General features: G+C 32.9%; 1 protein-coding gene across 2 annotated transcripts; it reads left to right on the top strand.

The window, feature by feature from the left end:
* Positions 1 to 7524: 7524 nt before the first annotated feature.
* On the top strand, positions 7525 to 15323 carry LOC122606181 (cytochrome P450 CYP72A219-like). Of its 2 annotated transcripts, XM_043779143.1 has the most exons (4): positions 7525 to 7877; positions 13369 to 13586; positions 14036 to 14280; positions 14361 to 15323. In XM_043779143.1, the coding sequence occupies exons 1-4, from the start codon at positions 7610 to 7612 to the stop codon at positions 15166 to 15168; spliced, it is 1539 nt and encodes a 512-aa protein (XP_043635078.1). In that variant the 5' UTR covers positions 7525 to 7609; the 3' UTR covers positions 15169 to 15323. The 2 variants fall into 2 exon arrangements, with proteins under 2 accessions (XP_043635078.1, XP_043635079.1); XM_043779144.1 differs by lacking the exon at positions 13369 to 13586 and having other exon boundaries at positions 7543 to 7877; positions 14118 to 14280.

Genomic DNA, 15323 nt, shown 5'->3' on the forward strand with positions numbered 1-15323 from the left:
GTGAGTTCAAAGACGTTCAGATCGAGTTCAGTTCGAGTACTTAAAGCTCATTCAAACTCTTTTGAGTCAAAACGTTCAAAGATCTTCAAAGGACCAAATCATCAGTTCATTAAGGACATTTTAGTGAATAATTAATCACATGAACTAATATGCATACTTATTTATGATCAATGACATGTACTTAGGCTTTCATCAAGACGTGTTTGGATTTCGATAGATATAACATATCTATCTCTGTGCTTGTTCTCTGTGCTTATATACTGTGCTAGTACCAGACCACTGTGAGTTCACTAATCCCCCCTTTCGTACATTTTGTTCAAGTTCTTTTATCGGGGACTGAAAAGCATGAAAACTATTTTGTACCTGTACATATGTTCTTGAGCTATTTTACGTACTATTATACGAACTTATGAGATACTTATGATATGATTTTTAATTGTTTACAAAGAGTATTTAAGTCTTGAATGAGCAAGATCCTTAAATACATTTATGTCACTGTACTTGTTCATGATCATGTTCTAGTTCTTACTTATACTTGTTCAGTTCTTGTTCACTGCTATCAATTCATATCCCACAGTTCAGGGATTGAACCGTAGGTAATTATGGACAGAGTTGTTTAGGGTAGGCCCACCCTCATTCTCTGCAGTTCTGGAGGATGCATATTATCTCTTCTTGTTCTGACCTAGATCTTACTTGACGTACTTGAATATTATGAGCATATCTTCACTATAGTTCAGTTCTGGCCAATCGGGTTAGCAGTGACAATATATATTTACAGTTCATTATATGTTCTTGTACTGCTCTTACTATTAACAAGTACTTATGTTAAACGTGCAAATCTTATGGCCTAGTTCTTACTTTTCTACTATTACAAAGTACTTTGGTTCAATGTACAAATCTTGTGATCTTGATCTTATTATACATATATACATATATGTAAACTAAAGTGTACTTTATGTGAATCTCACCAACTACTTTTGTAGTTGACCTTTTGAACTTACATGCTTTTCAGGCTAGGCTAAGTAGATCTTTAGCATAGGAGTCTTCCTCTTTTAGCTCATTCATTTGGCGATTGTTCGAGCGTTCAAGATCAGGAGCTGTGAAGACTTTCCTTTGCTTGTTCAGTTCAAGATTTCGGTACTTAAACACAATTGTTCTGTCTTTTGATCATTGACTATTCTGGGTATATCCCATGTTCTGTAATAACTATTATACTTCTTCTTTTCTTAATGTTATTGGTTGTGTTGGAACTTGTACTGTATGCAATTGTGCTTATCTGTACATCCCGTATATTCTGCTTTAGCGGGGTGTTACATTGTTATCAGAGGAAGAAAGACAAGCGGAGGTAAGGAGAGTTAATGAGAATAAGGTGGCTAAGCAAGTAGGAACTCCTAAGGGGAGATCATTTCAAATCTCAGTGGCTCAAGCAAAAGAATCTTCTGATGTCGTGTCAGGTACTTTTCTAGTTCATGATATTCCCGCTAAAATTTTATTTGATTCTGGAGCCATTCGTTTCTTTGTAGCCACTCGATTCACTAAATGCATTCCCTTACAATTATCTTTTCTTGAATCTCCTCTGTTGGTGGAAGTAGCGGGTGATTAAACCTATGTGATCAAAAACGTATATTTAGGTTGTAACTTGACCATAAATTTCGAAAACTTTAAAGCCAATCTTATTCCTATGGGTTTGGGAGAATCTGATATTTTGGGTATGGATTGGCTTGGTCAACATAGAGCGAGTATCTGTTGTACAGATAAGAGTGTTCATCTTAAGACTCCTCACGGTAAGGATATGGTCATCTATGGTGAAAGAAATCAAGACTCGTTACCTTTATGTACTTATGCTCGAGCTCGTCGACTTATTTCTCGTGGGTGCAAAGCTTTCCTTGCTCAAGTTATTGATTCCAATAAAGAATCTAAATCAATATCCGAAATCCCTATTGTTAATGAATTTGTTGATGTTTTCCCTGATGACCTACCGGGTCTTCCTCCCCATAGACAAATTGATTTTAAGATTGACCTTGTTCCGGGTGCCACACCCATTGCTAAAGCTCCATATCGTCTTGCTCCAATTGAAATGAGAGAAATGATGGATCAACTCCAAGAACTTCTTGATAAGGGTTTCATACGCCCAAGTAGTTCTCCATGGGGTGCTCCCGTCTTGTTTGTTAAAAAGAAAGATGGGAGTTTACGGATGTGTATTGATTATCGTGAGCTTAATAAAGTCACCATCAAAAATAAATACTCTTTGCCTCGCATTGACGATCTTTTTGATCAACTTCAAGGAGCATCATATTTCTCAAAGATTGATCTTCGTTCAGGGTATCACCAACTTAAAGTTTATGAAGAAGATATTCCGAAAACCGCATTCAGGACCCGTTATGGCCATTACGAATTTTTGGTCATGCCATTTGGGTTGACAAATGCCCCTGCAGCCTTCATGGATCTTATGAATCGGGTTTGCCGTCCTTTTCTTGATAAATCCGTTATTGTTTTTGTTGATGATATTTTGATTTATTCAAGGTTTCAAACCGACCATGAAAGGCATCTTCGCGAAATCCTTGAAACACTTCGTCGAGAGAAGTTGTATGCTAAATTTTCTGAATGTAAGTTTTGGTTGTGTGAAGTGCAATTCCTTGGGCACGTGGTTAGTCAAGAAGGAATTAAAGTTGATCCGGCAAAAATTAGTGCAATCATGAAATGTGAGCCTCCTAAGTCCCCGACGGAAATTCGTAGTTTTCTTGGTTTGGTGGGTTACTATCGTCGTTTTATTCAAGATTTTTCTAAGATTCCCTCGCCTCTTACTAAGTTGACTCAAAATAATGAAAAATTTGAATAGAAAAGAGAACAAGAAAGCGCATTCCAAACTTTAAAAGAGAAGTTGAGTCAAGAGCCTATTCTTACTTTACCGGATGGAGTTGAAGACTTCTCGCTATATTGTGATGCTTCGTTTAATGGTCTTGGATGTGTTCTTATGCAAAGGGGGCGAGTTATCGCCTATGCATCAAGACAATTAAAAATTCATGAGAAGTCTTATGTCTGTTCATGATTTGGAGCTTGCGGCGGTTGTTTTTGCATTGAAGATTTGGCGTCATTATTTATATGGCGTTAAATTTTCTATTTATTCTGACCATAAGAGCCTTAAATATTTCTTTGAACAACGTGATCTTAATAACCGTCAACGAAGATGGTTAGATTTGTTAAAGGACTATGATTGTGAAATTTTGTATCATCCTGGAAAGACCAATGTCGTAGTCGATGCTTTAAGTCGAAAAAGTTCTCATTTTTCGATTCAAGTTTCGCCCTTGTGGGTAATGATTACTAATGACTTCATGGAGCATATAAAGGAAGCTCAAGAAGAAGCATTACAACATGACCCAAAAAGAAAGAGAATTAAGGGACAAATGAAACATTTCTCAAAGGACTCTCGTGGTCTTACGGTTCGTTATGGAAGAATTGGATTCCGTTCTCGTGTGATTTGAAAGAAACTCTTCTTGATGAAGTACATAAATCCAAATATTTATTTTATCCTGGTGCAACGAAAATATACCACGACTTGAAGGTTGATTATTGGTGGTCGGGTATAAAACGTGACATAGTCAAATATGTGGAAAAATGTTTAACTTGTTTACAAGTTTAAGAGGAAGATCAAAAGCCATATGGAAAACTTCAACCGCTTGATATACCGCAATGGAAGTGGGAGCACTTGACTATGGAGTTCATCACTAAACTCCCTAAAACGCCTAAACATCAATTTGATTCCATATGGGTGATTGTAGATCGATTAACGAAAAGTGCTTTATTTCTACCCATTCGTGAGTCATCATCTTCCGAGGTATTAACCGATATTTATGTGAAAGAAGTTGTAGCTCAACATGGTATTCCCGTCTCTATCGTTTCGGATAGAGATACACAATTCACTTCTCATTTTTGGAAGAAATTTCAAGAAGATATGGGTACCAAGTTATATTTTAGTATCGCATATCACCCACAAACGGACGGTCAAAGTGAACGAACCATCCAAACACTAGAAGACATGCTATGTGCATGCATTATTGATTTTGGAGGACCTTGGGATATGTACTTGCCTTTGGCGGAATTCTCGTATAATAATAGTTATCATTCTAGTGTTAAGATGCCTCCATACGAAATGCTTTATGGTAAGAGATGTCGAACTCCCATTTGTTGGGGAGAAGTGGGGCAACGAGAATTAGATGGAACCGATATAGTACTTGCAACTACTCAAAAGGTAGATGAAATTCGTGAAAGACTCAAGGCCACTCAAGATAGGCAAAAATCATATGCCGATGTTAGAAGAAGACCCATTGAGTTCATGATTGGTGATCAAGTTATGTTGAAGGTATCTCCATGGAAAGGTTTGCTACGATTTCGTAAACATGGAAAGTTGAGTCCACGGTTCATTGGCCCATTTCGAATTGTAGCCTGAGTTGGCAAAGTGGCATACCAATTGGAGTTACCCGAAGAGTTATCTCGTATTAATGACACTTTCCATGTATCTCAACTTCAAAAATGTCTTATTGATGATGCAACATGTGTTCTGTTAAATGAAATTGAATTAGATAAGAAATTAACTTATGTTGAGGAACCCGTTGTTATCATGGAAGAAGAGTTGAGAAAGGTAAACAATAAGACGATACGCACTTTTAAGATACAATGGAAACACCATAAGAACTCGGAGTATACTTGGGAAACCGAGCATGATATGATGGTATACTATCCGTCTTTACACATGGCTTGGATCACGGGGACTTGATCAATTCTGAGTGGGGGAGATTTGTAACATCCCAATATTTTAAGTTAATGGAAATTTAACCCTGTTTATAATTTCAACATTTAAATTGATTTCCTAGTATTTTGTTTTGAGATAAGGGATTAGTTTAGTTAAAACTTTAGTGGCTAGTGGGTATAATACCCTTTTAATTTAAATAAAAACGTGGCCAAAGGGGGGAGATGCCAGCCAAATTCAAATGATGATTTTTAATCCCATTTTCTTACCCATAACCTCCTTTAATGTTTCTTCCTTATCCATCTCAAGTAAGAAAATCAAATTTCTTCTTGCAATTAATCACAATCAACTTTTATGTGAATAACAATAAAATTAGTAATCATCAATAAAATTAGAAAATCAAATTTCTTCTTGCAATTTAAAAGTTAGGGTTTGTGAAATTTGTGGTGGTGGCCGAAATTGAGAGAGAGAAAAAGGAGAAAGAGGAAATTTCTATTCAAGTCTAAATCATTGAATCCTGAGGTATTGAATTCCTTAGCCTAGTTCTAATTTCTTTAAATATATAGGGTTCTTAGTCTTAGACATTTGGGGGTTTTGTTATTTGAGGTTTTCAAGTAAAACCCTAATAATTTTGATTGAGAAATTGATAGTTTGATTGAGAAAAATAAGTTGATGATGAAAAAAAAAACCCATAGTAAGAACCTCATATTTTGTGTTGTTTGACTATAATAGATATGATGTGAAGCTTTAATATGATAATTTGGTTTCAAAAAAATTTAGAGTAGCCAAACACCATAATGATAGAGTTATGATAAATGCAAGTAGATGATTATGAAAGGGTTGAGTCATAGAACTCATAGATACATATGTGTTGAATTATGTATAGGTGGTGAAGATCATTTTGTTGAGCCTAATAGCCATAGAGTGTCAAGTAGCCAAGTTCAAGGTGAGTGTATATGTATATGATCATAGTTATGTTATATAGAGGTCATATGTGGGTAAATTCGTATGACCCAATTGTATGTTGATGTTGTGTAAGACTAGTAGATGTGTAGATACCTACTAGTATAAATTGTGTATGTAAGACTAGTAGATGATTAGATACCTACTAGCATATATTATGTGTAAGACTAGTAGATGATGAGATGCCTACTAGCATACATCCTTGGCCAAGTAGAATTAACATGATCATAATTTGTTTTGTTGTTGCTTTAATTGTTGAATGAATGGCTCAAGTTGTTTATATGCACTTGAATTTTGTATAGTTAAGATATTGATCATATGTATGTGCATTTATTAAGTAATCGCTTATATTTTAGTTGTTTAAATTTTATAGGAAATGGTAGTAGCAAAAGCAAGGGGGTGATTGAAAGAAGTTAGAGTTGAAGGTTTAGCTCTCAAAAGGTTGACATCTTGGATAATTGTGGTAGTTGATCCTTTCTTGACCATGTTGGCTCTTGATACTTACTCTTTTGTTAAAAAAGTCAATTTGGTATGAAACTTTTGTAAATGTCCAACTTTTGGGTTCTTTGAATTATATATGGTTATGTAAATAGTTAGTAGGTCAATGATTCGGGTAAACGACCGGTTTCATTGTACTTGGTTAACCCATTAGTGGGTCATACAATGATTTTGGTAACAAAGATGTGTATGAGTAGAAATTTTGATGTCAAATGTTTGGTTGAAAAATAGAAGGTTGTTTTGATAATGTAGAATTGATGTATATGTTGAGTCATAGGTTGAAATCTGATTTTTGAAGAAAAGTGTTGTGCAGAATTCTTCCACTGCGCGGCAGTGGTAGAGGTTATTCCCTCTGCGCCCTAGGGGGACTTTTGGTCAATCTGGGCCGCAACTTTCCATTGCGCCACAATGGTAAGTGTCAACCCCACTGCGAGGCAGTGGAGATCCACTGTAAAAAAAAAATTATAGTTTTCGATTAAAAGAGTTTGGTTCTTACACATCCTCTTAAAACATTAAGAAGGTGACATGTGGTATTCATTAATTCTCTTTCCTAATCTTGCCCCCTGATTTTTCCACATGTCATCATCTCATGGTTAGGAAGATTATTAAGTTATTTGGTTAGGAGGATTAATCATTTTTCATAACTTTATTTATTGACCATTTTTTAATGATCACTTATTTTGGTCATTAAATAAAAATAGTGAAAAAATAACCTTAATTGGTATCTGATCAAATTTGTGATTGATTATAGTTACAATACGAAAAGTAACCACTCAAAATTTGGTTTTTGACATTATTAATTTAGCCTGTCAGTAATGAAAATTTGGTCATTTGTCACTACTCAAAAACAATTTTATCGTCCAATGATATTGGCCTAATCGGTATCTGAAAAAACTCAACCCGTAAAGCCAAAATTAAATATTAACGTATATACTTGAATGTCTATATTCGCCACCTATGGTGACGGATGAAAAAAATGAGGAGAAGTGAGGAAGCACACCGACCATTCTAATATTTCCAATTTTTTTTTTTCTTGTAATAATGTTTATTGGTTTATGTTTTGTTGACATTTTACATGTATTTCACAAAACATGATGTTGGTTTTTCAATGATAATTAATTTCTTATATTAAGTTTTTGTTTGTTATTTTTTAAAAATTTGTATTAGCTCATGCTATGTATAAGTCAACATATACTTGCTTTATATCGTTACTTATAAAACTATGGCTTGACAATTGTCTTTAACATAACCTATCAATTTGTTACAAGTGGATCACGTCAATCGTGTACATTGTGGATAGTGGTTCAATCATGTTACCTCCATCACACAATTAGGAAGGAAAATTAGTATATATGTATCGTGTAAACTTAAGATACCAATAATCAATCTTCATTATTCACAATGATCAAACTTGTGGTAGCACTCATTGTCATAGGAGTAATGGTAAGGTTGGCATGGAAATTACTAAATTGGGCATGGCTAAAACCAAAAAAGCTTGAAAAATGGCTTAGAGAAGAGGGGTTTGATGGTACTCCTTACAAGTTGTTAATCGGAGACTTCATACAGCAAGCAAAAATGATGAAGGAATCAAGATTAAAGGCTAGTCCAATTACACATGATATCACTCCACTTGTGATGCCTTTTGATCATCATATCGTCAAGACATATGGTACTGTTCTTATTCTATTATTATGTATGTATACTAGATTCTTGGCCATATCTTTCTTATAAAAAAGTTTTTGGTACAATGGTAAAAGCTTGAGCAAAAGCTTGAAACTAGCATAAATTCTTTAAATTGTGATTAAATATGTAAGAGAGAGAATGCAATAACTTGAAATTTTTCAAGTCATTGCTAAAAAAGCTTTCACCTCCAATGATAAAAATTTTGTAAAAGCTTTTTGTAATAGTATCAAGTCTTAAAAAAAGCTTTATAAAAACACCATTGGAAATGCTCTAACAAATAATTTAATAAAAACTTAATAATAAAAAATTAATTTTCATTGAAAACAGACATATTTTTGTGAAACTGGGGGAAAATCTGGCCTAAACTTCATTGCAAGACGGGGATGTCCACTGCGCTATTAAGGCATCCACTTATAAAATGAAAAAAAATATAAATAATTTTAATTTAAGGAAATAAAAATGTTATACTTTATGTTTGGGGGTGTTGTTAGTGGAGAGTCATAAAAAAATAAAAGACAATAGAGAAAAATATTAATAAAAAATGAGTATTTAAAAAAGAATATATTATATTGTTTGATATAAACAACATAAATATATATTATCGAAAACTATTATAAACATCATAATATTAATACGATATATTTAGAACTTACTTTTCAAAAAAATTGTACAAAACTTTTACTATAAATCAAAAGAGAAATATACATTTAAAATGTCAGTCGTGTGATGACATATAAACATGTCCCTTTTTGTAATTATACCAACTAACCAACATAGGCTAAGACAAAAAGAAAAAAAAGAAAAGAAAAATTAGGCCAAGAGCTTATATGAAGTAAGCTAATAAAAACATAATCCAAAATTATAAGCGAGGGTAAAGATCCCAAATTATTAGTAGTATGTTTAGCAAAACAAGCTGGTAGCTAGTAAGTGGTAGCTGTAGCTGAAAGCTGTTAGCTAGAAATTTTTAAATATTTTTAAGTGTTTGGTAGGATAGCCGTAACATTTAATAAATTGTATAAAATGACAATAATAGACATTAAAAAAAAAAAAGCTTAATTTTAAACATTTATATATATAATATTATTAAATTTACATTTATATAATATATTAAATATATATAAACAATAACCTTAATTTGTGTTTTACAAATATCTATGAAATGAACATAAAAACTTCAACATAAATTCAGATATGAATATAAATTAATAATAATAAAAAAAAAAACCTCTAATGATGCTCCCTATGTACCTATGTAGTAGCTATGCAGCTATTCTCACAAATGGTAATGCCGCACAGGTCTTATTTTAGCCAACATGCCAACATGGGACAATTAATATTACGCATAGGATAAAAAGGTTATTTAAGTAATTTGGACTGTAAAAGCTTGTAGCTTTTTGTTAACGTTAGTATTATTAGCATTTGGGGAAGGAGCTTTTAGTAGTAGTATCTGTTTGGCAAGGGGTTTTAAAGGCTTTTAGGAGCTTAAAAGTCCCGAGCTTTTAAATATAAGCTCATTAGCTCTGTTTAGAAATGCATTCGAATTTAAAAGCCGTAGCCTTAAAAAGCTCCTAAAAGCCCCGAAAGATTTTTAAAATAAAAGCTCGTAGGAAGAGAGTTGAAAAAAAAGCCCCAGCCCCTAGCCCCAACCTCAAGCTCCATCCCCAAACCCTTAACTACAGCCCCAGCTCCAAGCTTTTGTGCCAAACATATCTAAAAGCTTGAAGCCCTTCTAATCAAACGAGACTTTTTATTAGATATGAGCTTTTTTCAAAAAACTTGAAGCTTAAATCTTTTAGAAGCTCCCAAAAGCTCATTGTCAAACATAGTTATAGATGAAAAATACACTTATACACTATTTTATATATAATTGTATATATTTTAAAGAATGACAATGGTCAAATAAGTAATTAACTCTAGATATTACATTACATTACAATTACAATATCATTTACTCTTGAGCCAATGAACAGTGCTACTGCCACATGACACATGATACTGTTCTATTAGCCTACTTATGCTTCGCGTTATTATTCGGATTTTATCATAGTGGATCCCGTATTTTTTTTTAGTTTCTTGCAGAAACAAATTTGTTTTTGTGTTTTCGTCTATTGGTTCGTCTCATATCCCTACATCATTATTTGGATTTTGTCATATCGAATCACGTTTGTAATTTTTTCTTTCGATTTCAGATTTTGTCATATCAAATCCCGTTTGTTTTTTTTTCCCTATTTTTTTTGGTTTCTTGCATAGTTATTTTTGTCTGTTGTGTTCTTTTTTATTGAGTTATTTTATATCATGCATCACTATTTGAATTTTGACATATCGAGTCCCGTTTGGGGTTTTTTTTCATTTTCTTTTTTCTTCGTTTTTTTCATAGTTTTTTTTTTGTTTTTGTGTTCTCAACCACCGCCACGTTACACTGTTCTATTGCTCCAACTACACCCCGAGTCACTACTTGAATTTTGCCATATCGGATCCCATTCATTTTTTTTTTCTTTCGGTTTTGCTTGGTTTCTTGCACTTTTTTTCTTTTGCTTTTGTTCTCTTCTGTTGGTTCATCTTATGCTCCACATCACTATTTGGATTTTGCTATATTGGATCCCATTTGGGGTTTTTTCTTTCAATTTTTTCTTGTTGTTTTCTATAGTTTTTTTGCTTTTGTATAGTCAAATACTAGAATAATAAACCCGGATTAACACGACAATCGGAGGCCTGCAAAGAGGGGACAAATAGTTAGTTTAAAAGATGACCGTGGGGAATTTGTTTTCAACGCAGGGTTTAATTACGGTTAAGATCATGAATCGTGATTGAGAATTCAAAAAGATGTTCGTGATTATAAAGTTAATACTTATCCAACTTTTTAAGACATTTCATCATCATCTCAACTCAATATCATTTACATAAATAAATACACATCCATTTTCCAGATTCACAAATCCCACAAACTCGAATCCCAAATTTACGAAATCCCACATATCAAAATCATATAGAAGCCATGGAAGGAGGTGTGTCGGACGGAGGTGGTCAATCAAATACTTGATTTTTTTCACAGTCATCAACCCCGTATTTCGCCGGAAAACTCAAGATTCAGTCAATAGAGGAAATGGAACCAACTACTATTTATCATTAAAGCCAACAAAATAATTGGATATCGACTAATTAATTAATTAGTGGATGATTGAAAAATGTAAAATGAAATTATGGTCTACAAAGGAGTAAAATTTTCTGAATTTGAGTAGTTGTATGGATTTTGTAGGTGGAATTATGATGATGCTGTTGGTGGTGGGAGGGGATAGACCGAAAGAAATTTTACGACAACAGTTTCTATGACATACACACTTTGAGTATTTTTTTATGCATAAACATATATATTTATTTTCATTATTTAGATGTCCAACTCAACTATTTTAATGAAATGGCATGCTAACGTGGCATTTAACGAATGATTAATGATAAAAACTAACGGTATTACCTCTATTGAGAAAATTTTATAAATATAATCCTTTTAATATATGAAAGCTAAATAGGTTACTCTTGTTAAAAATTCTGAATAAAAAGATTACCTTTTTATAAATTTAAAAAAAAAAAAAATGAAAAGTCAAACATTAAAAATAAAATAGGAAGTTAAATAAAGTCATAAAGTTATCTATTTAGAATTTGAGAAAATTAAACAAACGTCATTCTAGATGAAGTGGTCGTGATTTGCATGCTTTAAAGTTTGAGTTGGTGTGTTGAAATCCCACCACTCTAATTTTATTTTAAAAATAAAGTTCATATTATACGGTGTATGTCTCAGCTTATGTGTCAAGCTCTAAAACATCATTCATACACACGTGACATGTAGGAAAAAAATAATGTAGCAAGCATAGAGATATACCACATATACTCTAAGATATATATATATATATATGCAAATGCAAAAACAATTTTTGTTGTATATATATTTTTTCTGGAAATTATGTGAGGTTGGGGAATTATCTAAGATATAATATTCTAAGTTTATTTCTATTTGTATTAAAATTTTATTTAGTCTCCATTTATCTATTTATTTTGTTACTATTTTAGTGGATTTAAGATCTATTTATTGGGGTCTTAGTTTTTATAAACACCAGTTGATTATGTTTGAGTTATGTCAATAATTTCGGTTTTTTGATTAGTCGAATGTTTTTGAGACATTTGTATGCGCACCACCCTTATAATATATTTTTATAAGGATGTATAGATGGTTCAAATAAAAAAAATTAAAAAAATAATTTTATTAAAATCATTGTGAATCATGAAAAATCTCCGTATATTAACTTATGTAACCTTTGCCTTATGAATGTTCATGTATTAGTTCTATCATGATCAAGTGGTTAAATTTATCATATATAACAATGATGAATAGTAGATTATCAGTTAAATAAAAGTAAACCTTTTTATGAGACAAGTTTTGACGGATCCTTATTTAACAATATAACATGCATCATCGTCGGTTGTCACTCTTTTCAAATATCATTTACTATCTTGTCAGTGAATCACACACCATATTTATACACTTGATATTGCAAAGATATGTATATAAAAACGTTTGTGTAAACATATATAATTTCTCTAAATTAGAATTCATGGTTGATAAAACTCAAAATGTGCTTCTTTTTTCGAATAACATTAGTTTAAATAATTTCAAAAGAGAAATATACATTTAAAATGCGAGTAGTGTGATAACATATAAACATGTCCCTTTTTGTCATTATCTATATTATATTATAAAAAGAATGGCCTTTTTATTTTTGGTAATGTTGAAAATATGTAGTATTTTCACTTGGCACTCCTTAAAATACTTTCACATACACTACCTCCTTAAATTTAATAACTAAATTACATTATCAAACCTTTATGTTTTAAAATACGTCCATTAACCTTTTACATCAATTATATACACAACTCAACGTTGCTCCATCACCAACCGTCGCCCAACCATCACACCGTCACGACCACGACTACCGCGCGCATCGCGTGGTTACCGTGCTAGTACCAACTAACCAACATAGGCTAAGACAAAAAGAAAAAAAAAAGAAAAATTAGGCCAAGAGCTACAACCTATTTGAATTTGAAAACAACTTTAAGATGACTATTTTGCAGCGGTAATTGCAAAAACATAATCCAAAATTATATGCGAGGGTAAACATCCCAAATTATTAGTAAGGGTATGTTTGGCAAAACAAGCTGGTAGCTAGTAGGTGGTAGCTGTAGCTGAAAGCTGGTAGCTAGTGGCTAGAAGTTGTAGCTGAAAGCTGTTAGCTAGAACTTTTTAAATATTTTTAAGTGTTTGGCAGGATAGCCGTAACATTTAATAAATTGTATAAAATGATAATAATAGACATTGACAAAAGAAATAAGCTTAATTTTAAACATTTATATATATATAATATTATTAAATTTATATTTATATATGCATATATTTTTAAGACCATTTGACTTTTTAAACATTGCAGGGAAAAGGTCTTATTTATGGTTTGGTCCGGTCCCAAGGGTCTTCATCATGGACCCTCAGCTAATAAAGGACATATTTTTAAGACCATTTGACTTTGAGAAGCCACACCCGGATCCATTACGTGATAGCATCGTGGGTGGCATTGTCACTGCAGAGGGTGAAAAATGGCACAAAGAACGTCAAATAATTAATCCTGCTTTTTTGCTAAAACACATCCAGGTAACTAATTTATAGTCTTTAGATTTGACAACTTAACGAACCTAGCTAATTTATAGTTTTTTGACAGGGGCGGGGGCTTAGGCATAGGACGAAATGGCCGACCTGCCGAGTTCTGATTTTTTAAGGGGTCGGACTTTTTTATTTTTTATGTATACATATAAAAATTATATGTTGTTAACTAATTAAGCCCGTTACAAATTTTAACAATTATCCAAAAGTTAAACAATAACACTTAAAAAAAAAAAAACTCACGTACTAACTTGCTATAACATTTATCATCATTTTTATATTTTAGTTTATACAATCATAACTGTTGCACCTATCTTACGGGCCCTTTTTCTTTTGCCGGCCGACGTCCATAAATCCTCAGATACAGCAATATTTTTTGACATATATGAATATGTATAGTATGTCTTAACTAACTTTGACTTTAAAACGTGAGTGTGTAGAATATGTTCCCTTTGATAATCTTGAGTTGTAATAGCATGATTGAGAAATGGGAAAAGCTTACTTTAAGGGGTGGTCTGACAGAAGTTGATGTGTGTCCTTTTATCGACAACCTCGCTGGAGATGTTATTTCACGCACGGCGTTTGGCAGCTGTTATGAAGAAGGACATGTGATATTTCGCATCTTGAGGGAACAAACAGAGTATGCGATTGAAAATATAGTTATGATTTTTCTACCAGGAGGAAGGTATGTAACAATAATCAAAATTATTTAGATGTATATAAATTAAAATAATGAAGTTATTAATTTGGATTTCATGTATGCAGGTCAATACCAACAAGGGCTAATAGAAAGTATAAAGACAATGAGAAGGAGCTCCAAGCTATATTGCGGAAAATAATCGATAAGAGGAACAAATCATTGAAAATAGGAGAAGATTCATGTGATGACTTACTTGGGACTTTGCTAAAATCAAATGCAAAAGCGATGGAAGGAAATGGAGTTGGAATGAGTTTGGAAGATGTAATTGAAGAATGCAAAACATTTTACAATGCTGGATCTGAAACAACCTCTCGTTTAATCGCTTGGACCATGGTTTGTTTGTGTTTGCATCCAGAATGGCAAATCAAAGCTCGACAAGAGGTTCAAGAAGTTTTTGGATCACGGGAACTAGATTTTGAAAGTCTAAAGCAGTTAAAGATCGTGACAATGATACTGAATGAAGTTCTTAGGCTATATCCACCGGTAGTTATGGTTACACGAGCTACTACAAAGGAGACAGAGCTAGGAAACATGATGATGCCAGCAGGCATCCAAATAGCCATACCTATACTAGAGATTCATCATGACCGTGAAATATGGGGCGAAGATGCGTCAGAGTTCAAACCAGAAAGGTTCACTAATGGAATTGGTGATGCAACAAAGGATAGAGGGTCACATTCCTTTTTGCCGTTTACTGGTGGTCCTCGGATTTGTATTGGGCAAAATTTTGCAATGGTAGAAGCAAAGGTAGCCATAGTAAAGATTCTTCAACGTTTCTCCTTTGAGCTTTCTCCGTCTTACAAGCATTCTCTTACGCCTGTGTTTACGCTTACGCCTAACTTTGGGGTTCACGTGGTTTTACGTACCATCTAAAACATGTGCTTGGTGTGAACACGCTTTGCTAGTAATCTATGTAGTTTCATTTCAACAGTTTCTATGTATCTGAGATATTTTTAAACAAATCGTATTTATATGTACGTTGTTATTATGTAGAGACTTACATTTATACACATGTTGTGTTCAATTGA

The sequence above is a fragment of the Erigeron canadensis genome, chromosome 6, assembly GCF_010389155.1.
Source record: "Erigeron canadensis isolate Cc75 chromosome 6, C_canadensis_v1, whole genome shotgun sequence".
NCBI classification, from domain to species: domain Eukaryota; kingdom Viridiplantae; phylum Streptophyta; class Magnoliopsida; order Asterales; family Asteraceae; genus Erigeron; species Erigeron canadensis.